Source organism: Aspergillus thermomutatus (genome assembly GCF_002237265.1).
Source record: "Aspergillus thermomutatus strain HMR AF 39 chromosome Unknown NODE_11, whole genome shotgun sequence".
In the NCBI taxonomy this organism is placed as follows: domain Eukaryota; kingdom Fungi; phylum Ascomycota; class Eurotiomycetes; order Eurotiales; family Aspergillaceae; genus Aspergillus; species Aspergillus thermomutatus.
The window spans coordinates 184,329-210,884 of record NW_020798059.1 but is presented as its reverse complement, the minus strand read 5'-3'; the positions used below and the strand labels follow the sequence as shown (position 1 = coordinate 210,884).

The window sequence follows — 26,556 nt, the reverse complement described above, 5'->3', positions numbered from 1 at the left end:
ACATAGTGATTCCGCTGCGCCTTTCCCTTAGGCATCCATCATGGTCAGTCCTTGCCTAAATGACTGGCTGTCGTTGCTTCTTGATTCTGCCTGTTATATCCGCCTAACGTCGTTGGTGCTGTAACACATGTCTTCAATTTCATCTAGCATCCCTATTGAAAACCAGCAGGTCAGGGACGACCCTTTATCTCCCCTCCCCCCCATTATTATCAGGCTCAGATTGATACCAAAATCATGTGTCTATCACGTGATTTCTGCTGGTAACCTACCCTTTCCTGTATTCTAGACTATAATAAAACTTAGGAAGATTAAGCTACTGAGATAGAACACACTGAATACATCATTTCTCACTAGTTCCATCGTGTGTTTATTTATTACTTTGATTAATCCTATCGTACCGTTCGACCTGACCACTTTTATTGATTTCAGTACCTAGTGATGGAGTCTCCCGCAAGCGCAAACTGTTGGTCAACTCCGATTGCCGCATTCGGGTCACCCCATAACTGAACCACCCCCCCTGGTCGCAGTCGGTCTCTCATCACGATTCCGCGATCGTCGTGTTCACAACAAACAGCAGGGAGAGGAGTAAGAGTTTTGCAATTTCGATTTCCTCCCTCCCTTGTTGCTGCCGCCAACCTGCCACTTTCGCTTTTATTCCAGAGCTTTTGTTATTGAGACTTCCCGCCCCCTCAATAGATTAGGTCTCGTGGCCTTGAACCTCCCTTTCCACGCGACCTTATTCGACATCCAATGATTGAATTCAAAGCTGTCCGAGCAGGCGTGTAGTATTTGTGCTATAGTTGGAAGGTTCTCTTGCGCGAATGGGTGATACTGCGTGGTTCGAGTTGGAATACACAGCTTCACTTTCGGGAACGATTCTAGGATATCGGCGAGACCGCTTTATCTATCACACGAGACACTCATGAAGAATGACCTCGCCCTCAAGTGCCGCGAATGACCACTCTGTCGAGTCTTCCGCCGACCGCCGACCGCAACCTGGTTCGCAAGCTTCGCAGAATACACAACCATCGGCCGCATCTACTAGTCCGGACAATGATCAGACGGATGACAGAAGAAATGGGGAAGCGGGAGTAAACCCGACTGTGGAAGATAACGAAGTGGATGCAAATGTGGTAGAGGCCTTTGATGACTTTGGGCTTCCGATCCGAGTCCGGCCCAAAGCCGCACAGTCAAGAGACGAACCATCAGACGATGGCGAAACGTTTCATGATGTTGAAGAGACGCGGTTACCCCAAGACAGCCACTCTATGTCGAAGGAGCATGAGGGTTCGCCTAGCCGCGAAGCTTTGAACTCTAAGGACGAGCCAGAGGAGGGAACGTCGAACAAGAATGACGACGGGGTCAGGATACGGGATTCCAGTGAGAATCATGCGCGTTTATCCGACGCAACATCTGTAACTACGGAAAACGGATCGGCACCACCGAAGAGTGAGACAACCTCCTCAGAGAACGATAAACCCGCCATTTCCCACAATCTTTCCTGTGAGAATGACAGGCAAAGCACACCCCCACCGGCCTACTCTAGCTTAGATGTCCATGATTCTGTCCATCAGTCCCCTCGAACACATAAAAGGCATTCGAGCCTCAAGCCGTCAGAATGGTCACACCAGAGACTGAGCGAAGACAAAGAAGCCAATCTGGAAAGCGATGAGGAAAGCGACGGTGAATGGAAAGAAATGCCTGCCTTGGGCGAATTTGATTTCTACGACGATTATGGGCGATTGGTTGCTCGTGGCGCCAAAGAGGAGGGTGATGACGCAGTCTATCAGGGTCTGGGTGGCGCTGGAAAGGGATATACTCGAGTACAACTTGACGAAGACGCGCAGTCGGCGACAAGTCTGGATCAGGACACAAGCTATCTCTTCAAGGAAGCCGCCGGTAACTCTGTAGGAGTGGAAGGGGAAGAGCTGCGGGACCCGCTCAGCCAACTACAGGCTACAAAAGATCTTCTGACTGAAAGTCAAAGGATTGCTTATGTGGGAGTGACGCGGCTGGTGATCTATCAGATGACTCAGGACTTGGAAAAGATACCAACAACGAAGGCTTCTCGCAGGGCGAAACAGAAAGCGGTTGACGCCATGATGAAGTGGGGTCAGATGGTCATGGGAAGAGTTTATATTCACATGGAGATCGATCCTGCGGAGCAAATCATGATTGAACAATTGGCTGAGCACGGCGTTCAGCCTGCGGATCTTGTTCGACCATTGATGCAAAATGCTCGGGTCAAGAATCCAATGGCGGATGAGCTCGACTCTCCGAAGGTATCCATGTCCTCAACTGCGTCTCCTGGCTTGAAGGAGAACAGCCGAGCAAGCTTATCCACCGAATTTGAGGGTCATTCCGAACCGACTTCGCCTCCACCTTACGAAACGCACGAAGATGACGACCTACCGGAAGTGCGAACCCCGTCGCAGATGCCTACTTCAGCAAAGATTGACATTGACCTTCGTTGGACCGTCCTTTGCGACCTATTTCTTGTTCTTATCTCGGATTCGGCCTATGATGCCCGATCGCGATCCTTGCTGGAAAGAGTCGGCAAGTCTATGGAAGTGTCCTGGCTGCAAATTGCCCGCTTTGAGAAGCGCGTCATTGATGCCCTCGAGATGCAAGAAGCTGCGGAGAAAGAGACTTGGGATGAGTCTGAGCACATGGAGAAGCGTCGCAAGATGGCGCTGAAACGAAAGTATATGGTCATGGGTCTGGCCACTGTTGGGGGAGGATTGATCATCGGTCTCTCCGCCGGTCTCCTGGCTCCGGTCATCGGTGCTGGTCTTGCAGCGGGCTTCACAACCGTCGGAATTTCTGGGACCAGCGCTTTCTTAGGGGGTGCTGGTGGGACTGCCTTGATCGCTTCTGGTGCTACCTTGACAGGAAGTACTATCGGTTTAAGGGCTTCACACAGACGCACTGGAGCAGTTCAGACTTTTGAGTATCGTCCTCTCCACAACAACAAGAGGGTCAACTTGATTGTTGCGATTTCAGGCTGGATGACCGGCAAAGTCGATGACGTTCGATTGCCGTTCAGTACAGTTGACCCTATTATGGGTGACCTTTATTCGGTCCTATGGGAGCCGGAGATGCTTCAGAGTATGGGTGCCACCATCAACATTCTAGCCACAGAGGTAAGTGTCCCCTGACTTGGCGTGGCTTTTGCTGTCATGAGGCTGACTGTATTCTCTATAGGCCTTGACTCAGGGTCTGCAGCAGGTCTTAGGAAGCACTGTTCTCATGGCTTTAATGGCATCTCTGCAGCTACCTCTTGTTCTCACCAAGTTGTCATACTTGATCGATAATCCCTGGAATGTCTCCCTAGCTCGTGCCAACGCGGCAGGGCTGATTTTGGCGGACTCGTTGATGGATCATAATCTGGGCAAGAGACCTGTCACATTACTAGGTTTCTCCCTTGGGGCAAGAGTCATATTCTCGTGCCTGAAAGAGCTCGCAGACAAGGGCGCTAACGGCTTGATTCAAAATGTCTACCTTTTCGGGTCTCCACTCGTGGCAAACAAGGACGAATTTATCAAGGCACGCAGCGTGGTCTCTGGCCGGTTCGTAAACGGTTACTCTTCCAATGACTGGATTCTGGGATACCTCTTCCGGGCCACAAGCGGCGGTATTATGCGTGTGGCCGGTATTGCTCCGGTAGAAGGGATTCCTGGCCTGGAGAACTTTGATGTCACTAACTTAGTCAATGGCCACATGGACTATCGTGCCGCTATTCCACGGCTACTCAAGGAAGTCGGGTGGGAAGTTCTCAGCGAGGAGTTTGCTGAAATCGAAGACCCCGACCCGGAAAATCATGGCGAGCGGCAACGGGAGCTGATCCGCGAAATTGATGAGGCTCGTAAAGCCGCAGAAGCTCAACCAGAGAAGAAGCGATTTGGACTGTTCAAACGTGGCAAATTAGCTGAGAAAAAGGGATGGGAAACATACGATGTGAAACGCAGTGACTCGTTTTCGCGAGAATCCACTGACAGCAACGGAACCGGGACCGTCCTCTTCGATATTGATGCGATCAGAGCGGAACTGGCCTCGGAGATGATTGAGGTCAAGCAACTCGAGTCTACGCTCCCACCCATGAAGCTGGATCTGGATTTACCATCAACTCAATCACCAGCTGCTGCTACACCGTCAGAGTACAGAGCCTCTAAAGACGGCCATACGACCCCATCCGTTCCTCAGACACCAGTTGAAAATTCCCGGGGCCACTCTTCCTCTCAAACACCGCAATCTCCACCGCCCCATCAGGAGCAGATCAATATGACTTTTGATACTTCTTACGATGACCCTCCGCAACGTTCACATTCTTCTTTTGAACCAGCTGCTTACGATTCATATCCGGTGAGACCAGCTTTACGATCCTCTGCGACGATGCCGACTAGTGTCGGTGCCAGCGCGCTTGGCGCTATGGCTCTCGAGCCCAATGCCTGGGCTGATCACGACTTTGGCCACGGCGAAGAGGGCGGGATCTCGATGACCTTCGAGTAATTATGTCACTTGTTTTTTTCGTACGGGCTTATATAGTCCTTCTGCGAGTGTATATAGAGCTTTACTCGCTTGTGCCATGTTCATCAGCTGCTCTACGTAATGAGTGATAAAGCAATGAGTGAATGCCGCGTGATCATTCTATCCTGATGTTGCGTTTGCTGTCTCTTACGTCTGTTAATTTATTTCAACCTTCTTCATTTTAAAAGACTTGGTATAGATTTCGTTGAATGACATTGGCTGGCTCGAAAATTGTCAGAATACGCATGTATTACCTTTTCGAAATTACCTAGTGTATAGCACCATGGGTTGGTCTTCGATCTGTTGCTTGGTATATCTACAACAGACATGTGATCGTCACTGTTTACACTACATCATTAAGGCTTAGAACCTGATCATTTCGGCAGCTTGCTCTTAGACTGAAGTATTTCCGTCAAGTGGACTGTGAATCGTGCTCAGAACTTAGGTTGCTTCTTCTCAATAGCCCACATATCAGTATCAGGCCATGTGGAGAAAGCGCCGCGATAAGAGATCCTAAGCGTGTCACTTCTCCGTACATGGACGCGTTCCGCTCCTGTCCCCAAATTCAGTCCGACCGTCAAATGATCTGCCTCTCTCTCACGATCGCTATCTACAGATTCTTTGTCCCAAATACATGGAGACTGACAGCTGAGCAATGATTTGCCTTTTTTGATCAGGCTGTTTCTTGATTTGACGAAATCTGCGGGGTTCATGCGGCGGGTGACTGCAGCGAGCTGGACGCAGTAACAGTCACTGTATACCTGAGTCTTTGCATTGACGTGGACAGCCTTGCTGCTGTCGAAGCACAGGCGGCTTCTCGAGTGGCTGTATTCGACTTCTAGCTTCTACTGCGCGATTCTGACCTGACTATTCAACATGGTTACTCCTACATCTAAACCGAATTCGAGCTTCTCGAAGGTATATTTGACGAAGAGTAATTACTCGGGGCGGTCTCTTCACCCAAATGCCAAGCGATCTGAAAAGAGAGATGAGGGTTCAAAGAAGGAAGAAGACATCAAGGATGTTGGGGGTTTCGAGGCGGATTGGGACGAGCGGATAGTTGACAATGAGGACATAACTGCTGAACCCGCCAGTTCTCCCATCAGCTCTTTTGACGACCAAGAGAATGACGTTCCACCCGGTTTTGAGGATTTTGACAGCCCAGTGGGAGAAAGGAGGAGGTCACAACGAGGGAAGAAAGACTTACACGGCTCCGAGTCTCCTATTTTCGGCCGCAAGAGGAATGCCGATGATATGGCCCGCAGAGCTCAGACTGACGCCGAGAAGGAGGATTATGTGTTCGGCTGGTCACAAAGTCAGAAGAAGCGCAAACAAAGTTACTTTGGAAAGAAAAGTGATAGCTCTTTGTGGAAGGCGCAAGGCTCTAGGACCACTCCCTCTCGGTCAAAGTCACCACCTTCATCCAGTGCTTCAGAGTCAAAAGCAGATCACAGCTCGCAGAAAACCAAACCGGAATCCAAGAAGAAAGCTGCCGACAAGGCTCCAAGCTTTATGGTCCCGCCAGATATTGACGAGATTCTACCTCCATCGTCTGGAACTCGCACGAAGCCCGAGTTTATTGTCCCCCCGTCCCTTCCTAACGATACGATATCTAGCTCCTCTGGCGTCACATCATCCGCGCAGATATCCCACTTTTTTGATTCTGACGACGACGGTTCAAGTGGCACATCGCTCAGTTCAGTACCAGAAAACTTGCTGGAAGAATTCTCGCAGATGGAGGATGTCTTGCTCTCCGACATGGACGACTCAGGAAACGCAGAGTTGGAACCGTCGTTGTGTCCCTGGTGCAAGAAGGCCGTTGATCCAGATGCTCTGAGGAAGTTTCGGGCGCAACCGAAACAGCGGATTCGCGAGCAACAGCGATTCTGCGAGTTGCATCAAAAGGAGACGGCGGAGAAAGAATGGAAAGAGAGAGGTTATCCAGACATTGATTGGGATACTTTCGATGAGCGCATCAGTGGTCATTTCGACGATCTGGACAAGATCTTAGTACCGGAAAGCACTTCGTACTACAGAAATGTTCTGGATACTATGTTGAAATCAGGAAAGGCAAAGAACTTCCGCCTGACGTTCGCTGGAGACGCCCTTGAGACGATCTGTTGCGGTTATTACGGGACTCGAGGGGCCAACAAAATGTACAGTCTCCTAGTTACCTCCTCCTCTTCAAATGTTGTCGTGTTATTAACCAAGTCTCTTGACAGGCTACAAGCTCTTACCGCGCGATTCTCCCGCAAACTCCGTCGTTTGGCAGCTGAGGACCACATTGTCAAGAAGGCTGGACCTGTCATCTATGCTCAGGCAGTCCTTGTACCTGAACTGGCCGTCAGGCTAGTCAAAGAAGATATGGGAGTGGATGTTGACTCGGCACGACAAATCCTGCGGGAGAGCATTGAAATTGGCGAGAAGCTGAACTTCGCCCCAAATGACGTGGTTCCGATCCCAGTTGAACCAGAGAATGCCTAACGACATATCGATCTTCTCATTCATTTCGCATACAAATGAGCGACTGTATATAAAAAGATTTTTCGGCTTGATATCATTGTGCTTGCTTGTTGTTTGTGATGAATGGTATATTAAAGGGTATCAGTGTACGAGAGGGCGGCTCATGTTGAGATGTATTGTTAGCGTGAATCTCAGCTGGAATGAGCATACAGATAGGCCCTTTTGTGGGTTTGACGATGTTACATGAGCCAAAGAAATGGTGTTACTTCGGCGCCTCCATGTAGAATTCACCAAGATCATTGTTGTTATTTATCCTTGTTTAGGAAGGTCGATAAGCTTTCCAAATCCACTGATAGAGCAATTCAGACCCACAATTACGGAATTCTGGCGCTTTGTGGATACAGCTCGAGCGGAGGGCACCCACTCATCATAAGTTGATAACATCAGCAGCAGAAAGCATCTCCTCACTTCCCCGTCATCAGGCCTCTAGCGAACTGCCATGGCATCTTCTTAACCTAATGGTACTGTATGTCGACACTTTCTGATTCCTACAGCTGCTGTACATGAACATTTGAGCTCTCAATCACGAGATGAGGGAGAAAACCATGGCTCCCTCAGAAACTACTCCGCTCCTTCCTGTTGTCAACGTCGCTCCCCAGCGATATCGATACCCCCATCATACCTTGCGGCGGGTATGCAGCTTCTCCTTGAGCCTGCTCCTTTTCGTTGGTTTGGTCCTGTTCTTAATTCCGTTTGCTATCCTGCCCCGCGAGCATGGCTCTCTCTGGTCATATCTCCCCGGCGCAAATCCGTTCCCGTACACGTCATGGCCCAACGGTCACGGCCTCACCTATGAGCAGCTGCAGGCTGTTCTTCAGAGCACCCCGTCAGCCGCCAAGGCCCGTGAATGGAGCAGTTATTACACGGCAGGTCCTCACCTAGCAGGCAAAAACCTCAGCCAGGCCCTCTGGACCCGCGAGAAGTGGCAGGAGTTCGGCGTGGAGGATACCGAAATCGTCGCTTATGATATCTACCTCAACTACCCTGTAGATCATCGTCTCGCTCTGCTGAAGAAGAACGGTGATAAAACCGACGTCACTTTCGAAGCTTCTCTGGAAGAGGACGTTCTTGAAGAGGATCACACGAGCGGCCTTCCCGATCGCGTGCCTACTTTCCACGGCTACTCTGCCACCGGGAACGTCACCGCTCCTTTTGTCTATGCCAATTTCGGGACATATCATGATTACCAGGACCTTGTTGATGCCAATGTCAGCTTGGCTGGCAAAATTGCTATTGCAAAGTATGGTCGTGTCTTTCGTGGGTTGAAGGTGAAGCGGGCACAGGAGCTGGGTATGGTCGGTGTGATATTGTACGATGATCCCCAGGAAGATGGAGATATTACGGAGGACAATGGCTACAAACCTTACCCCGAGGGACCCGCTCGGAACCCCAGCGCGGTGCAGAGAGGAAGTACGCAATTTTTGAGTATGTTCTTCTTCTCCTTTGGTCCTCAAGCCTTAACAGATACTGACCATTCTGTGGTTAGGCATCGCTCCCGGTGATCCCACGACTCCCGGTTATCCGTCCAAGCCCGGCTACGAAAGACAAGATCCCCATAACTCGATTCCGTCTATTCCCTCCCTTCCTGTCTCCTATGAGGAAGTGCTTCCTTTCCTAAAAGCGCTCAATGGACATGGCCCCAAGGCATCCGATTTCAACAAATGGTGGCAAGGTGGGAAACTGGGATCGAAGGGTGTGGAATACAACATCGGGCCTTCTCCAGATGAGGTCGTCATCAACCTGTACAATGAGCAGGAATATATCACGACTCCGCTATGGAATGTCATTGGTACCATCAAGGGGGCCATTGAGGATGAAGTTGTGATCCTGGGCAATCATCGTGACGCCTGGATTGCTGGTGGAGCTGGGGATCCGAACAGTGGATCCGCTGTGCTCAACGAAGTCATTCGCAGTTTCGGTGAGGCTCTCAAGGCAGGATGGAAGCCACTGCGCACCATTGTCTTTGCTAGCTGGGATGGCGAAGAGTATGGATTGCTTGGGTCTACTGAGTGGGTTGAGGATATGCTTCCATGGTTGTCGAAGACTACGGTTGCTTACCTTAATGTTGATGTCGCCGCGGCCGGGACCGATTTGCACCCCACGGCGAGTCCACTTCTCAACAATGTTATCTACGAGGTGACCGGATTGGTCCAATCTCCCAACCAGACAGTGGAAGGCCAGACAGTGCGGGATACCTGGGATGGCCGAATTGGTACCATGGGAAGTGGTAGCGACTTTACTGCGTTCCAGGACTTCGCAGGCGTCCCCAGTTACGATCTGGGTTTCAGCCGTAGTCCCAAGGACCCTGTGTATCATTATCACTCGAACTACGATAGTTTCGACTGGATGGATCGGTTTGGTGATCCTGGTTGGCTGTACCACGAAGCATGCACTAAGATTTGGGCTCTGGCTGCGGCTAAACTGGTGGAGACTCCTGTGCTCGCCTTTAACGCTACGGACTATGCTATGGGCCTCAGCACCTACTTGGATAAGATTCGACCTGCGGCGGAACGACTGCCTGGTCGTTCATCGTTCGACTTTGGGCCATTGGACAAAGCAATTGCGCGGCTTCAGAAAGTCGCTGCGAAATTTGACGCCCAAGCCGCAGAGCTGACCTCACAGTTGGACGAGAATATTCCGTGGTGGCTCTGGTGGAAGAAGGTGAGACTGTACTTCTTGATCCGCGGGGTCAATGACAAGTATAAGAGCATTGAGCGCAAGTTCCTGTACCAACCTGGCCTGGACGGGAGAAACTGGTACAAGCACGTGGTGTTTGCCCCTGGCATCTGGACTGGATACGCTGGCGCGACATATCCTGGGCTGGTGGAAAGTCTGGAGGCAGGAGATTTGGAAAATGCAGAGGTTAGTCATCTCGCTTTTTGCACGATCTTGTGGTTCGATTTTGCTAACGCTATGATGTACAGAAATGGCGCGTTATTATCCGTGAGCGGATCGACGATGCCACGAACCTGCTGCAATAAGTTTTGGCATTCCGGTTGCTATACTCTGTAGAGAGATTTTGACACTTTTCTCTTTTTTCATATTTACAGGCAGGTTGAGTGATTTGAAAAGTTGTGCACAAGTTCTGTGCCTGCTCAACTCGAGTTCCGCTGGGGCTCGAAGCCTTGGACAAAGCGATCAGCCAATGATTTATATATGTGGTACGAAGTATACGAATTGGTTTTATCTATAACATGCGTGGCCATGTCTGATCCCGACAACGGTCTTGAATACTCTGTAATGCATGTCTATGTTATTTCTTTATCCAAAGTCCATGTATATGCGACATCAGCACAGACCGGAAAAGATTCCGCATGTAACGCTGACCTCGGAAAACAGCACCAATCATGAAATTGTCGCTGATCGACAGCAGGATAATTGAGTCATGATCAAAGTGCAACTGACCTGGTGCATGCATTTAAGCGTGTAGTGACTCAAGCGTTCAGAGTCTACTCCATTTACTGTGGGGATTCAATGCATCTACAGTATCAATGGTTCAGCGGGCTAGGCCGACCAGCAGTCTATACTTCGAAAGAAACTGTGCATCTCATTCGATTCTGATTTTGTTGGATCCGCAGTTCCCCACTCGCGATGCTGACAAACAGCAAGAAGTGAAGCCTTCGACAATAATCGAGCCAAATAACTCAAAGCAGTGCAAATGGGCAATAGTGCACAGACTCAACTGTTATTTTCCTCCTCCTCCAATTCTGTTTTTCTAATTCTCTTCCCTCTTGTGCTTGACTGGTTCAGTCTTCAATTGTTGATATACCTCGGGTTACTTCTTTTCCATGACTTGGACGCAAGGCTCGCTTTCCCTCGGTTATTTGCCTCTTATCATCTGTACAATAGCCGATTGTTCAGCTTACCAGGTTGTTGATCGGGATACTATCACAGCTTCCAGATGCACGAGAAATCTCCCAGATTGCCGGTGCGGCAGCTGCTGATTCTATGTAAGTAGTGTCAAACTAGAGATATGTATGCTATCTGTAAACTGACTTCTTGAACCAGCAATATGTAGATTTGCCGAGCCAGGTACGTTCAAGCTCACTCACGAGTGCAACATTGGGATACAAATCTCTCAATTAATAGATCGATTTCGGACTTAGACCTATACTGAACTCTTTCCTCTTGCTAAACAGTTGTTTTCACTTCCGCCTTACCATATCTTGTATGCAACCTGCCCGCATGAGTCAAGATGTTTGAGTCGCCGCAATGCAACTAACCACCGTTCACCTCCAGCCCGAAATGATTGAGGACATCGGTGTCCCCAAAAACGAAGTCGCGAAATGGGTCGGAATCACCTCGGCTGTGGCAGCCGGTTGCCAGGCCGCCATGGCCGTCACCTGGGGAACTGCCTCGGACACCGTCGGTCGCAAGCCCATCATCCTGTGCGGCTTGACCTTCACCATGATTTTCTCGCTGATGTTCGGCATGTCGAAGACCCTGGCGATGCTGGTCGTTTCCCGTGCGCTGCTGGGCCTCATGAATGGGAACGTCGGGATCATTCGGACCATGGTGGCGGAGATGGTCCCGGAGAAGGAGTTGCAGCCGCGTGCATTCAGCGTTATGCCGCTGGTTTGGACGATTGGGAGTATCTTTGGGCCGGCCTTTGGCGGTGCGCTGGCGCGTCCGGTGGAGAAGCATCCGGCGATCTTTGGAAGTTGGGGGTTTTTCAAGGAGTATCCGTTTCTGTTGCCCAATCTGGCGTCGGCTTTTCTGTTTGTTATCGGGATTACGACGGGGTGGCTCTTTTTGCATGTAAGTGCGAATCAAGATATAGGAGACTGGCAAGTGTACTTGCTAATGGCGGACAGGAAACACTGGCAGCCAAGAAGCATCACCGCGATATAGGGTTGCGGCTAGGTCAGATGTTGACAGGCTGCTGCAGCTCTCCCAGAAAGAAGATATCCTACATCGAGCCGCAGGAGGATGACGAAACCACTGCGCTGCTGGGACAGCACCGGTCCACAAAGGGCGCCGACCAGAAGCGCACGGCTGCCAAACGACCGAGCTGGAAAGAGGTCTTTTCTCCGCAGTCCACACTGGTTCTTCTCGCCTATGCCATGATGGCGATGCATAACATGGCGTTCGACTCCCTGCTTCCAGTTTTTCTGCACACGCCGATTCAGAGACTGGACGGGAATCCGGAGGTGCGGTTGCCGTTCAAATTTGTCGGCGGGTTCGGCGTCGGTACGTATCTCTCTCTTTCTCAAGGCCTCTGCCTTAACACCTTCTGCATAGACTCCCAAACGATCGGCATATACTACACCTTGATCGGCATTATCGGCATGTTCGTTCAGTTCTTCATCTTCCCGGTGGCAGCCAAGCGATGCGGTGTCCTCAACTGCATCAAAGTCATTGCCATCGTCTTCCCTATCGTTTACCTCGTGACACCCTTCACCGCACTCGTACCAGCATCGATCCGGAGTTTTGTTGTGTTCATGCTCATGCTCAGCAAGCTGACATGCACCATCTTCAGCTTCCCGTGCTGCACCATCCTCCTGACTAACTCTGCGGCCAGCCTCAGTGTGCTGGGGACCCTGAATGGGGTCGGCACAAGTGTCAGTGCGGTTGGAAGAGCGGCGGGGCCTGCACTTGTCGGTGCGGCGTTTACCTATGGAGTTAACCACGGCTACGTCATCATCCCTTGGTGGCTTCTGGCTTTCTTTGGTGCCTTGAGTGCAGTGCCTGTCTTTTGGGTAGAGGAGACGGATAGCTTTCAAGGCAGCCAAGAGTCGGGATCGGAAGATGAGGAGCGTTGAAGCTGTTGTCCTCTAATTCCCTAAACCTGCAAAACAGACGGAGTCGATGCGCCCTCATCATCTTCGACTCCAGCCCTTATCAAGGGCACAAACGACTCAAACTGAATGATGAACGATAATGACCCTACCACCGAATTCGCTGCAAGCGCTGCATTAGACTAACGTTCAAATCCATCCCACCATTCATCAGGGATTCTTTTTCGGTTATGATATCCCATTTCGTGGCTTTTTCATGATTTACGATTCTAAAATCAATTATGGGCGACGATTGCATGCATATATATGATTCATGAATCTATCAGAACAGGAATAGAAAATATGACTGTTTACACTGCCTGCAAGGGTGGCCTGACCCTGGCCTGAGAGCTCGACCGCATTAGTAATACGCCCCTCGGAAGACCGTCGTACTCCATTCTCCACCAATGACACCATCAGTTCAGATCTCTGTCTACGGTACCTAAGCTCTTCAGTCCATCTATCAACGTATCCGCCTCAAGCGTCGACTATCTATCATCGAAAAAACTTAGCCTACTACTTACATCCTGCACTCGAATCAATTCATCCCAACCCCAATCGTCAACATGGTACGCACACCCTATTGTCAACAACCCTAAGCAGCAGCTGATATGAAACAGTCCCAATCCTCCCTTTCCAGCCCCCCGAACTCCGCCGCCGCGCTGGCCCTCCTCACCTCCCTGGGCGGAATCATCGGCTACGCGCGTACGGGCTCCATCCCCTCCATCGCGGCGGGTCTTTCAGTCGGTGCTCTGTACCTGTACAGTTTCCTGCGTCTGCGCGACGGACAGCCCTACGGCGAGGAGATCGGGTTGCTGGCCTCGGCGGTGTTGGGGGGGAGTTCCGTGCCCCGGGTTATCAAAACGAGGGGGAAGCCCGTGCCTCTTGCGTTGAGTGTGCTGGCGACGTATGGGCTTGTGGTTTTTGGGCTGGCGTTTCGGGAGAAAAGGGCTTCGAGGGTTTGAGTTTTGAGAGTTTGGGCTGGACAGTGTATGCTACGGGACTCTTACTTTACGAATGGCTGAGCGAAACAATTGATTTAAAAAGGAGTATCCATTAATAATAAGTGTCATTTTAGAGCTCAAAGCATCGTCGATTCGTTGCCTACCTTTATGCTAGAGAACTTACAGCAGCATTCGCTTGACAGAGCGCGGGTAACGACCCTTGACAACCCAGCGGTCTTCCGTCTCCAAATCATCTCACGAGGCAAGAACACGAAACTGATCAAGTTCGGACGAACAACTTCCCATGGTAGCCAGTGATATCAGCCTTGCTCGGTGAAGGTTGACAACCAAACTCACCAGCACTCTATCAATGCTCTCCAGTCGTTCATTGTATCTCACTGCGGTTTCCTCAGAAGGTCCACCCGCATCATGACAGCGAAGAGGATGGATGAATATTGTAGCAGCCCCTGTTCAGTTTCAAGCATAGTTTCTTCTTTCGTGCACTCGAGGTTGCCACGGTACTGACATATTAGGGTAGAAAGAAACAACAAGAGGATGAGACAGATAAGATGAAGCTAGAACTTGATATGCATCGAACTTAGCTGGAATCTGTGGTTCGTACCTCTGTCCAGACATCTGACCGGAAATCTTGAACGGATTTTGACGAAAATGTGTGTATGGATCTCCGAAAGGATAGGGTCGTTTCGCAAATGGTCGGTCGACTCACAGTCGCCGCACCGGTCATCAAGCTTTTCACTGCGCAGAGTCGAAAATCTTGTCTGACTCCCGAATAGTCCCCACTACTACAGCAGCAGGGAGCTCTTCAAGGGTCGTTTCTCCTCGACGGTCAGGAACAAATGCGTACCTTGACAATCTAGCCATCTTTTCCTCCGGACTGGTCTCATTATCAGAGTATACCAAGCGTGTCGGTTTGGACTTGTCCTTCTTCGACGGCTTCTCTTCAGTGGTCGTACCAGCTGCAGCTTTGGCCGCGGCCTGGTCAGCTTCCTTCGCTGCCCCAGAGACAAGATCATTGACCGAAGATGATATCGACGCCGCTTCTGCTCCTGGCGCTCTTCCACCATCTAGGACAGCAGGATGCACTCCAGCGTTCGGAAGGGGGTGGCCCATGTGCATTTGTTGCATCTGGTATGCATTAACTGGCGGGGGATGAAAAGCGGGGCGCTGGGGAAGGCTAGGCGCTGCCGGTAGGCTACCAGGACGTTGCGGGAATGCCGGGGTAGTTTGAGGAGTTGCGTGTGACGGGGATGCTTGTTGGTGCGGTTGTGTCGGGAAAGGAGGTGGCGTTGTTCCATAGGGTGGGGTAGGTTGCGCAGCAGTACCAACTGGATATGGCTGTGGAGTATATCCAGTAGGTGTATGCTGCATAGGGTACTGTGCTTGTGCGCCTGGTGAAAAAGTTGGATACACGGGGCTCGCCGCCTGTGGGAATGGAGAGCCGGTCCCTGCATACGGTGGAGGATATGTAAATTGTGGGGTCGGGGCGGCTGCAGTCTGAGGAGATTGAGCCTACAAAAACACAACAAATTAGCATTATAATGTTGCATTGAATCAGGACAAGACAACTTACAAATCCACCCTGACCCTGTGTCTGCCCGGCACCCACAGGAGTCGCCTCTCCGCTGCTTCCTCCAGCGGCAGCCTCCGCTCGTTTAGCTTTGTGCTCAGCTAAACGCTTCTTTAAGTCAGACACGTTTTCAAGCTTGGGTTTCTTCGCCGGTTGGCCGCCAGACGCTGTTCCTGGAGGTGGGTTGCCCGTCACGGCCTGCCGCTCCGCCTCTGCTTGCTGAAATTGAGCGATCACGCGCTGGTTGTGAGATTGGACGACATCATCGGGAACACCTTCCATGCCGAAGATTTCGACATCGAGACTCGAGCGATTGGGAAGCGCATTTTCGACGGCTGAAAGCTGCTCCTTGTGCACTTGGCTCATATGCACTGACAAGCCTGATTGCATCCGGTGAGCGAAAAGTATCATCAGAGGGCTATATGTGCTGTATTGACTCACCTCCTGCGGTGTTGAGTCTCCGCCCACACCTGTCGCATTTGAAATGCTTCGCCTTTTGATGTGATATAAGGATTTTGAGATCGTCGAAATCACGCTCGCAGTAATAACACCACGGCCGAGCCAGAAGCTCTTCAAGTGTTGGGCCACGTCTTTTTTTACCCATTGTGACAGTGATATGTCAAAGACTCAAGCTTCAACGAACCTGGAGTCGAACTTTTCTGGAATGGTAGTGGTGAAGTGAAAGTGTGGAGGAAGCGTCTATGCGGTGATTTAGGCTGAGATCTCACTGATCCGAAGTTGGAATCATTAGTCACGTGACGCAGCTTGTCTACAATAAGTATCACGTGATTTTGGAATGAAGCGAGATGGAGAGAAATGATTCATGTATAGGACTAGATAAAGAAAGTGAAAGAAAGTGACAGAAGTTCCAGTTAGTAACTGTCCTAATATGGGGCTTATTACCACCGCTTCATACTAATCTCATTTACAGTGTTCTGTATGTAGTGACTTTAACCACGAGCATCTGGAACAACAAAGTTCAGAAGGTGGAGATCAAGCAGAAAGATATGCAAAACAATCCCTTTTGCCCCCATCAGAGTCGAACTCAAAATGCGGATCATTCCCAAGACAATATTCGTACAGAGCCTCTCGACCAGCGCGGCCAGTATTACAAGAATCAGCGGATCAACAGAATGTACATGGTTCAACCAAATTCCTGGCACCTTCGCTCAAATATGACCAGACGAACATTCAATGTGTTTTCGAGAAAAAAAAGGTGGTCAATAACAGGTGGAGTGCACTGACCTGAGGTCTGCCATAAGAGTCGTAGATAATACAGAGAAAAAAAGCGCCGAACGGCAGATGGAGATGCTTTGTATGCTGAAGGAAGCTTTTTGTACGGAGGCATAGACAGCACCAAACCCCTTCGGCCCAATCACCCACTGTCTCTTTCCTATTTGCAGGATTTACCCAGAAGGATCGAGGGTAAGTCCATCATACAGTGACGAGGAAGAGGTGAATTGGCTATCCGGCGCGCGAGACAAAAGCACGAAACAAAAGAGGAAGGAACCGACAAATGTATGCTTTCTCATGCGGGTCGCGTGGGCCCTGGTGGTGGCATTCCAGCCGTCGCCGCCCCGTATGGGCTGTAGTAACCTGGGTACGGGGTGCGGTAAGGCACCGGCGCAGGAGGCTGCTGAAATGGTCCTGGAGGACCTGGGGGAAACGATGCGACGGCTCGAGGGTCTATGGGCGCATATGGAGAAGCCATCGACCGGAGCATAGGCATAGGCGCTAGTCCGGGGGGACCAGCGGGCAGAGGGAGCGACACGGGCTGCACAGCTGATGGTGCCGGGGCAATAGGCCCGTCGACTTGCGAGCTCACAGGGCCTGGAGTGCGGGACTTGGGTTTCTTGATCACGGGTTTCTGTGCCTCCGCCGCCTTCCTAGCGGCCTCTGCCGCGCGATCAGCCGCAACTTGGGACTTGGATCGCTTGGGTTTGCGGATTCGGCCCTCCCGGTTGAACCGGGCCCAGTGGTTGAGCATGGCCTCCGTGCGCCGGGGGTTCTTGGCATTAGCAATCTTTTCTCGTCGAGCCAGCTCAGCTGGGTCCAGGGACTCATTGGCTTGCGCGCTTCCCGCTGGAGTGATTGCAGGAGAGACAGCCGCTTGGGCCCCACTAAGCGCCGGCTCGATTTGCGCCAGTTGAGACAATGTTCCAGAGGGGTCGGACGGAGGCCGGGCCTGCAACGGTAAAGGGTGTGGCACTGAGGCTACTACTTTGGTCTCGCGGCCGCGACCTCGTGCTAAAGCCGCGTTCACCGTTGGCTGTGGCGTTTCCGAAACGGCCCGAGAAGGAGCGCGGGCGGCACCTCGTCCGCGGCCTCGGCCTCGTCCGCGACCGGCGCCCCGGGTAGCAGCAGCTATAGGAGCGGGAGAAGCGGGAGCTGAGGGAACGGGTGTATTGTCTTGTGTTTGCTCCACCTCGAGCGCCGTACGGCGTTGGCGAGTTCGCCGCTTCGCTGGCGGCATAGTGTCTCCTTGATCCTCGGCAGGCACAGGCGTTCCGAAGAAAGCGTCGTCCGTTTCGATTTCTTGGCTGGCTGCTTCCAATTCTGCTGCTCTACGCCGGCGCGTGTTCTTTGCGACGGTTGATTGGGCCGGAGGTTTCGGTAGCATTGGCACGTACGGGATGCCAAATTTGTGGATTATCGGCCATCCATCAGGGTTGGGGTCGCCCTTAGCTCTGATTTTAAGGGTCTGGGCGGCCGTCGGCATGAAGCCACCCTGCTCGAAGGGATCCTGGATGCCGCCCAGAGCTTTGGGATCATACTTATAGCCGTACAGCATTGCTTCTCTTTGACTCTCGAACACACTGGGGTTCTCTAACTTCCTCGGGTCCGCACTGGGCTTCCCTTGCTGTCGAGTTGCAAGCCTATAGAGCTTGTCAATGGCGAGATATTCCTCTTGCCATGTCTTCAAAGTGAGATGCACATTCTCAGTGATCGCATAGAGCTCATCGACAGAGCGATACTCTGGATCACGGAGCTGGGATAGGATGTTCTCCAGAGGTGTAATTTCGAGAAATTCTCCTTTGGCAACTTTTGTCTTCTTGTAAGGATTAGGGCGCTCTGGGAAGTCAGATGCGTCGTGCTTCGTGCCACGCTTGGGGTTACGAAATACTGTATCCCAGGCGTATTCGACGTCGTCAATTCTGTCCTCGAAGTCCTTCGAGAACTTGGAGACGTCGTTAATATTCCAAAGGTTATGAACACGCTGCTCAATAATCGAAGTCTGTCCACGAGAGAAGCCATCGAGTCGAATGGGAGAAGGAAGACCAGATATCGCTCCGTCGACCTCGCCCTCAGCGGCAGCGTCATATGTTCTTATCCCGTCAGCCTCTTCAGCTTCACCAGCTTCACCAGCTTCACCAGCTTCACCAGCTTCAACATCGTCAACTCCAGATGCCGCAGCATCTTCAGTGAGCTCGTGATCGTTGTGAAATTGCCCGTTCGGGGTATGTCCATTTGCGGCACTAAGAGAGTATCTCTTGGCACTGTGCGGGTGTGCCGTAGCAATGTGGTCTTTGAGAGTAGAAGAATCATCACTTGATGACCTAGAGGTATTGAAATATTCCCCACACAGGTAGCATTTGGACTTATGAGTCAAAGAAGAAGGCGATTGGGATGTTTGGGTGGAAGTCGAATGAGCAGAGAGTGGCTCGGAGAATTGTCGGCGAAGAGAGGAGGCCTGGCTGGCCATGTCCGAAGTATGGTTATTCATCTCAATATCGCTCTGGGCGACAGGAGCCATAACTGCTCGGCGAAGAATACTCCAGAAGGATGAACAAATCTGAAGTAGATAGGTATAAAAATTTGATGATGATCGAGGAACGGAGAATTGAATTCTCTTCCCCAAATTTGGTATCTAAACATTCAGTGTCAGTCCATTGCACTCCGAAAAGGAAAAAGTTCGCTTGGGAAATGCCAAGACGCCAACAGTACTTCGGGATTGCTGTGCGATTCAGGGAGCCGCCACAGTATGAAGGAGAGAAGAGAAAACAGATGCAGTTGTGTGATGAAAAGCAGAATAAATACTTGGAAGTCGATCTGGGAATTGATGATTCGGAGATTTGTAGAAGTGTTGGAATGAGAAGATGGTGCATTGCAGGTTCTGACAGTTAAACCAAGAAGTGTGGTGTGAACACACGACAGCCACATACATACCTTAAGAGCGCAGAACCAGTCTGTCAGAACGATTCGGATCAATAGTGTTTATTTTGGACAGCAGGATTCAAGCACAGATTCAGCAGGGAAAGGAGTCTCAAGAGCGATGGTCTGCTTTGACGAAAGGGCTGTTGTGTCGCGAATGTCTGACAGGGATAATAGGTAGGAAGTACGTAGATAGTTCAGCAACAGTAGAGGCCAAAGTAAGCGCAGGAGTCAGTTTGCAAGGTACGCTTGATCTGAAGAAATCATGAAATGTAAATGAACATTCGCAGATTCGAAGATATTAAGTATTGAGAAAGCTGATTGTGGTGCTTTTCAAGAAGCTGCACATGGAAGCTGGCATCCAGTGTGGTAGTAGGAGATTTTACTATGAGGTGTCCGATGTAAAAAAAAAAAAAGAAAGGAGAAGGGATGGGAGAAGAAAGGGTAGAGGAAATGAGAAGCTAGCAGCACTGGACACCATGCATCAGTCAATGAATGAGTCCAAAACTACTCGAAAACTTGGGGAGGGAAATGTAGCAGATGATGGATGTGTAGTAGTGAATGAGTCCAAGAAGAGTCTGTAGAGCCCGAAAAAGGTGTTGTTATCTCAAAGTAAAGCAGGTAGGTATTTTGGCTATGTACCTTGCTTTACCATACAGAAAGACCCACTTTATCCACAAAAGTGTGACTTTGGGCCATCCGGAAGAGAATGGCCAGGCGCTTTGGTAGATCTAATAGCCAATAATAAGCATCTAATTTGGTATACTTTCAGTCGTCGATTTTTGTATTACCTTACCATACATCGGTACCTTACCTTGCTAGATCCCCAGAGGTACCTAGTACTACCTGGGAGTTAGTAGTCACCTACGTACCTCTCTGCCTGTTGAAGGGACTCTGCGACTTATGCTTCGATAGCATTGAGATCTAGATAACTTGAGCAGGTAGTACAGTCTCTATGTTCACTCTTGGTACCAGGTTTGTTGTTCAAACAATTGATATTGTCTCAATATTCTCTCAGGTCCCTTTCATCACTGGGTCGAATCTACCTAAAGGCATAGGGTCGGTATTTTTATCCGTACTGAACTGTACCTAATGCCTGTTCCTTGACATCATTCGCCTCTGGCCTTGATAATAACGTTTCTAAACGAGGAACATCCCAAGAGAAGACAGGATAAGGGCTAAGAGACTATTTTCATATTGGCGGGGGAAAGCGCGGATCTATGTAGATATACCACAATTGTTGTCCGTGTTCCCGATGTCGGTTATACTGAGGTCCAAGCATCCAGTCTGTTGTTCTAAGACAATGAATAATTCTGCGCGATGACTACAGTCCAGTCGTCAATCTATATTGAATTGTCCTATTTGAAGTCTGAAAAATCCTTTAGAGAAACAATGGCGAGCATGTTTTGTGGTAGTAAAGCTCCCATTGTTCGAAGAGGTAGCTCATCGAGGGTTAGTTTCAGACAAACACTGCGCGATCATTGTATAGCATCTACTTTCAGCTTATTGCTCTAAGACCTTGCACTGAGCAGCAAGTTTTTTGTAGCATCAGCATTCTTGATACCAAGCTCGGTATAAGTTTCAGCGGCCTGAGCTGTATAGGATTTGTAGTAGGCGTGAGAATGATGATGCATACTCTAATCAGCTGTCAAATTACGTGTTCCTTCCAAATGAATATGTCCTCGCCTGCTATTTCGAGACAATAAGGTTGTCGGAGCCCAAAGAGCATGATGAAATGTTCAGGTGTGTCGCATACCGCAAGTGCAAGGGAATGAGCGATGTTTTTAGAGCACTTGAGTGGGTGGAAAAAGCATATTTGACACTTAAGGATTCTTCTCCCCAACATTCAAGGCAACAAGAAACCGGCTGACACAATTGTACGCTGCCGAAGTTGTCGTTATCTCGACGATTTCCCTTTCATTGAAAAATCCCTTCAGCTCCTGGAACACTCCCTCGGGAACAGTGACTGTCTTTGTCATGGCGTCTGTGTACTTCAGAACTGCTCCTTCAGCCGGACTCAGGACCTTCTCTTCAACTTTCAGCGAAATATCTGCCTGGATGTCACGAACGACACGTATTCCCTCGTCACTAAATCCACCTTCTTCCAACAAAGGTGCGTGGTGTTCCCATTCAAACCAGGCTCCATTTAGAACAGCCACACGGCAGATGATGAGTTCCTTGATAATGGTGGACAAGGTAGTTTTTGTTCGGATTGCCCCAATGAATGAGTTCCATCCATCTGCCACAGGATACGAGTGCAGAAGCGCACGATCAAGTGGTAAGAGTCCCCCAGGGGCACGTCTAGCTTTGACACGAGCGAGGATTTCCGCCTCTTCAGGAGTGCTAGTGGGAGGAGGGTCAGAGACGTATGGAAGACGCATGGTGAGATCGTCGACTTCAAGAACGTGGCCAGACTTCAATAAGACTCAGCTCGTACAGCAGGTGGCTTCAATCCACCTTCGAAAGTCTATGTTGTACTCAGTGAGTCATCATACCATGAATCTGATGCATCATGCGGGACACCTACCTCAAAGATGAAATGGAAAGCTATGAACGCAATTGAGTTCGCGCGACCTTGAACTTCCAAGGCCTGAACCTTCTTTTTCTATATAAGTTCAATGGTTCAGCGAGTTCGCACAGCCTGGATATGGGGAACCACGCTATTTATGTATCGAATGACCCACAGATCAATTCTTCGGAAAGGCCCCGCCGCGGGGAACGATGCGATTGTATCATTGTAGTATGTACCCTTGGACCCCAAGCCGCGGATTATCGAAGAGCAATCAAATGTCGTTAAGTAGCCCTCCGTGCATTTTCAATAATCCCATAGTTGAGCTGGAGCGTCTGACTCAGAGCGCTGTTGTCTATAGTCTCTAGCTGCCACATCGGATATACTATTTTGATCACTTCAGGTAGGTTATTGACTCATCCCGCCGCTGATTTTTGCTCTTGCCGAGAGCTTTGACATGAAACCTGGACAAATAGCTCAGCGTTTCCGAAGGATTTCTTTGAGACTTTCAAGTCAGATTGTCTGCTCCCTGGACCTTCTAACTCACATGTCCCATTCCCAATGGTGCTGGCTGACTATCGCAAGACATTGCGGAATGGATCCGCGCCTTTCCGTATGAACTTATAGAGGCTTATCAGCCAATATTTATTGACCTAGTAAAACAAAGGTAAAGAGAGGCGTTTAGGTGGCACGAGACAGGCTGTTGAAGGTGTGGCTAATCCAATAGTTCAGTTGAGACGCGAATGTAAAGACTTGAGGGGTGGTAAACACGTGTTTAGTAAACAGTATTGCTCAGAAAGTAATTTTCTTGGTGGCCTAATGGACTTCAAACAGTGGCTCAATCATCGCTCAACCATTATTCCAGTAGTCTCAAACCAAAAGGTTGCAGTTGACAAAAGAAGGAGGCCTCCAAATTTCATAGTTCGTAGATTGTTAGACAACACGCTAACGCTCCTTGGCGCAGGTCATCAGGTTCCCCACCGCCAGAACATTAATGCCCCCCATAAGCTCTGACCAACCTTCTCCTGATAACTATCTCGGCATTCTCAGGTTCCAGATACACACACCACAAGGACAATGCCTCCAAAAGGCACGAAACCTACGAGCGATGAGCTCCTCGCTCAATTCGACGACCTCGGCATCGACTCAACGACGGAGAAGCAGCCATCGAAGCCGACAGCTGCATCCACCACCGCACAGTCGGAACAAGATATCCTGGCCGAACTGGACAATCTAGCTTCGCAGCGCCCAAGCAGTGGGCCCGGCACTCCACGACTTTCAACGAACGAGCCTAGACCAGCCACCAAGTCACCCAAGCCAGCAGCAGTAGCTACACCTCGGTCTAGCGAAGACAAACCAGCTTCTCGTAAGTCTGGGGAGAGTGTTCGGTCGGCCCGTGCTGGAAACAAATCAACAACTACACAACCGTCAGAGACCGAGAAGCCAAATGCGCAAGAGGCGCCTGCCAGCGGAGGTGGAGGATGGTGGGGAGGGTTTTTTGCCACGGCCACTGCTGCTATGAAGCAAGCTGAGGCTGCAGTCAAAGAGATTCAGCAGAATGAGGAGGCCCAGAAGTGGGCGCAGCAAGTGCGAGGGAATGTTGGAGCTCTCAGAGATCTAGGTGTGTGGTCAATATTATTTTTCTTCATTTGATTCGTGCTAATCATACTTTCTAGGTGGTGAGCTCAAGAACAAGGCCCTCCCTACATTTACATCTCTGCTTCACACCATTGCGCCTCCAATTTCCTCTCATGAGCGCCTCCAAATACATATCACTCACGATATCTCTGGATATCCCGCTATCGACCCTATCGTTTACTCCGTTTTTTCGCGCGTAATGGCACAGGTCGAAGGCGGAGACCTCCTTGTCATCCAACGCGGTCAAGAATCTGCCCCAAAACGCGGACTTGATCTTGGAACTTCATTCTCCTCTGCAGGCTGGCAAGATGGCCCTTGGTGGCGCACTGTCACACCTGGAACTCCTCGCAGTATCTCGGCCGTCCGAGGCACCGTGGAGGCCACCAAGCTTGCTCGGGCGAGCGCAGAATCATATGCCACCGACTATTTCGCCTCAAGGGGCGGAGTTGAAGAAGCTGCGAAACAAGCAACTCAAGTCCTGAGTGAATCCAACCCAGTCCGAAGCAGCGACATTTTCCTGGCTATCCAAGCCATCAGTCAAACTTCATCAACGGAACTTTTCCAGGCTGGCCCGGCGACGGAGATGGCGACCCCTCCTGGCGTGGTTGACGTTCCCGAGGCGACAGAAGACGAGATCGCGTTCGCCCTTTATCTCCATGACCCCATCCATGGCATTGCCTTCCACACTATTTCCCAGACAATTCCCCAAAAATGGATCGATTGGCTCGATGCCGAGGCTCCAGCTGCCGCAGACCTCAACGCGGCGGACGCTAACGTACCGCGCACGACCGTTCCTGGGGATATTGCTGAGATTGTTGCCAGCGGGGCAGTTGATCCCCGCGAATGGGTGGCGGAATGGCTGGAAGAATCTCTGGCTTTAGCCATCGGAGTAGTTGCACAGCGTTATGTGGCTCGAAGAATGGGCGTCGGTGAGGGGGGTCCCGGTAAGGGCAAGATGCGTGCTGAACAGGCGTCGGTCGTGGACAGTGGAGCAGGAGAAGCTGCAAGAGCGCTCTAGGTTGACTGTCAGCTGTTTCTATTCATTCTAATCATATGCCGCTTCACAGTTCATGTGTGATTTAATATGTTCATACCATTTTCCGCTATACCAGGTCCTCGCAATTTAACCTGCTTGATGATTCATGAGCATCGCTACTCTGCAGCACTCTCCCCGGCGCATGAATTGGAGACATATTCATCCAGTGTAGCTGTTTGTTCAAGCTTCCATTCTGGCCTGGTTCAAGTTGGCCATGAACCTGAAGCTTTCTATACATTGTGCCTATCAGTCTCAATCACATATTTTCCTGAGTGAGCCAGCGATAACAGATCATCACACCTCGAGATATCCATGCTTTGAGTTCACTGGAGCCGAGAGCTCACAGTCAACACACCCAATTTGTTCTCGCTAAGTATCCATGAGAAGACGATGGGTGGTTATACCGGTACTCATACTCGACGAACCAGGGTTCATAGCATAACAATCTCCGAAAAGTATCATTATCCAGTGGTCCGTATAAGTACCCATCGGCTGGACCCTCTCAACCGCGTAACCAGTCACTCCAACCAGGTTTGATACGCAACCGGAGCCGTAATACCCCGGTGCCACCTCGCATAAGGTATTTCGAAGGTCTTATGGGGGGCAGTAGGAAAAATCGAGGACTGTAGCAACATAAGAGCAGCGAGTTAGCATCAAGCTTCGTCAAGCGATATTTCATCGAGGGGGTTACTCATAAAATTCAGTGCTTAAAGCAGAAAACGAAGATATTGATTTCTCCTATCAACATCATTCAATGTATGACAGTCATCTAAACAGAATTTCTTCGGGGTATCTGCGATTAGCCCTAGCCGGTGAACTGTGTTCCTGAATCGGCAGTAAGTATACGAACTTTAAGAGAGGGCTGGTACTATCTCAACTTGGCTTGTGTGTCTATGTCCTCATCTAGTTGCACCGAAGCGCGGTTCATTTGATCCTCAGGCGTCAATGTGGATGTTGCCTGTTGTTTTCTGTGCACTTATGCGGCCCTCTGAAAGTCTCATGTAGCGGATGACAATATAAGCTACCATATGCGTTGGAACCTGATACAGTGTACATCTAGTAGCTATTATGTAGCTCAAAGTCTGTATCCCATAGAGGAAGTTGTTCTAGGAAGGAAGGAATGGCATCATATCTTGAGTGCCTGAGGCAGGATACTTGGGATCTGATGAGCGCTTTATTCCTTGATTTTTCTTTCCTTTTAATATTTTTATTTTTTGAAGGCTACCAGCCTTTTCTGAGCGAGAGAATTTCGGAAGAGAAAGAAAAGAAAGAGGCAGGAACCTGTTGTGTTCTATTCACAGGCATACATCTGACGTGGGTACGACGAGTCGATATAGCGCTGGAATCTTCCACTTCGACCAGCCACCACTTCGGACAGAAACACATTGCTGCTGTAGAGTTTGTAGAGTAACTGGCAATTCCACTATGGACGAGAATAGAATCAGAGAGTGTTGTTGAGTTGTTGCTAGACAGGGGATGATTCTTCGACTGGGATATCACTGCATATCCAGACCTTCCCGAAACGTCGAGACTGCTATAGACGCAAAAATTTGCCTGTAGAATCAGTTAGAAAGTACTCATTTTCTGTTTGTATTCACTATAAACCACAAATTGCCGCTACTCTGAGTCACTGCGCCAGAGAAGCAGGGATTTCTGATTGGAGTGAACGGATTTTTCCAGTCTGTACGCATCATGGTGAATGAATTCAGTGAATACCTTCCAGATCGTAAGCGAGCCAGCCACTCCACCTCGCACTATATAAGCCCCCTCTCCCCCCCTTCTCTCTCCTCCTCCTCTTCTTCTTCTTTTCTCTCCCACCGGACGCCAGTCTATTACAAGTCCACCTCTGCTGAGTTTGTCCT

The 26,556-nt window shown here is 50.1% G+C and overlaps 9 protein-coding genes across 9 annotated transcripts; 6 read left to right on the top strand and 3 right to left on the bottom strand.

The window, feature by feature from the left end:
• Nucleotides 1-929: 929 nt before the first annotated feature.
• CDV56_109539 (uncharacterized protein) lies at nt 930-4,509 on the top strand (the record flags this gene model as incomplete). The annotated part of the gene is made up of 2 exons (XM_026763158.1): nt 930-3,143; nt 3,205-4,509. 2 exons carry the CDS (start codon nt 930-932, stop codon nt 4,507-4,509), a joined length of 3,519 nt encoding a protein of 1,172 aa, XP_026618240.1.
• An 894-nt stretch (nt 4,510-5,403) lies between these two features.
• Nucleotides 5,404-7,011, top strand: CDV56_109533 (RTC4 family protein; the record flags this gene model as incomplete). The annotated part of the gene is made up of 1 exon (XM_026763152.1): nt 5,404-7,011. The coding sequence occupies one exon, from the start codon at nt 5,404-5,406 to the stop codon at nt 7,009-7,011; it is 1,608 nt and encodes a 535-aa protein (XP_026618239.1).
• A 584-nt stretch (nt 7,012-7,595) lies between these two features.
• Nucleotides 7,596-10,031, top strand: CDV56_109519 (M28 family metallopeptidase; the record flags this gene model as incomplete). Its single annotated transcript, XM_026763138.1, has 3 exons — nt 7,596-8,475; nt 8,537-9,912; nt 9,975-10,031. 3 exons carry the CDS (start codon nt 7,596-7,598, stop codon nt 10,029-10,031), a joined length of 2,313 nt encoding a protein of 770 aa, XP_026618238.1.
• Nucleotides 10,032-11,262: 1,231 nt separating this feature from the next.
• Nucleotides 11,263-12,812, top strand: CDV56_109506 (uncharacterized protein; the record flags this gene model as incomplete). Its single annotated transcript, XM_026763125.1, has 3 exons — nt 11,263-11,808; nt 11,865-12,240; nt 12,292-12,812. 3 exons carry the CDS (start codon nt 11,263-11,265, stop codon nt 12,810-12,812), a joined length of 1,443 nt encoding a protein of 480 aa, XP_026618237.1.
• A 581-nt stretch (nt 12,813-13,393) lies between these two features.
• CDV56_109502 (TMEM14 family protein) lies at nt 13,394-13,792 on the top strand (the record flags this gene model as incomplete). Its single annotated transcript, XM_026763121.1, has 2 exons — nt 13,394-13,396; nt 13,448-13,792. The coding sequence occupies 2 exons, from the start codon at nt 13,394-13,396 to the stop codon at nt 13,790-13,792; spliced, it is 348 nt and encodes a 115-aa protein (XP_026618236.1).
• Nucleotides 13,793-14,524: 732 nt separating this feature from the next.
• CDV56_109492 (putative C2H2 finger domain protein) lies at nt 14,525-15,963 on the bottom strand (the record flags this gene model as incomplete). Its single annotated transcript, XM_026763111.1, has 3 exons — nt 14,525-15,301; nt 15,363-15,739; nt 15,801-15,963. The coding sequence occupies 3 exons, from the start codon at nt 15,961-15,963 to the stop codon at nt 14,525-14,527; spliced, it is 1,317 nt and encodes a 438-aa protein (XP_026618235.1).
• A 924-nt stretch (nt 15,964-16,887) lies between these two features.
• On the bottom strand, nt 16,888-19,113 carry CDV56_109474 (uncharacterized protein; the record flags this gene model as incomplete). Its single annotated transcript, XM_026763093.1, has 1 exon — nt 16,888-19,113. One exon carries the CDS (start codon nt 19,111-19,113, stop codon nt 16,888-16,890), a length of 2,226 nt encoding a protein of 741 aa, XP_026618234.1.
• Nucleotides 19,114-21,334: 2,221 nt separating this feature from the next.
• CDV56_109458 (carboxymuconolactone decarboxylase family protein) lies at nt 21,335-21,892 on the bottom strand (the record flags this gene model as incomplete). The annotated part of the gene is made up of 1 exon (XM_026763077.1): nt 21,335-21,892. The coding sequence occupies one exon, from the start codon at nt 21,890-21,892 to the stop codon at nt 21,335-21,337; it is 558 nt and encodes a 185-aa protein (XP_026618233.1).
• Nucleotides 21,893-23,097: 1,205 nt separating this feature from the next.
• On the top strand, nt 23,098-24,676 carry CDV56_109441 (DUF5427 domain-containing protein MTC1; the record flags this gene model as incomplete). Its single annotated transcript, XM_026763060.1, has 3 exons — nt 23,098-23,386; nt 23,453-23,641; nt 23,697-24,676. The coding sequence occupies 3 exons, from the start codon at nt 23,098-23,100 to the stop codon at nt 24,674-24,676; spliced, it is 1,458 nt and encodes a 485-aa protein (XP_026618232.1).
• Between the last annotated feature and the right edge of the window lie 1,880 nt (nt 24,677-26,556).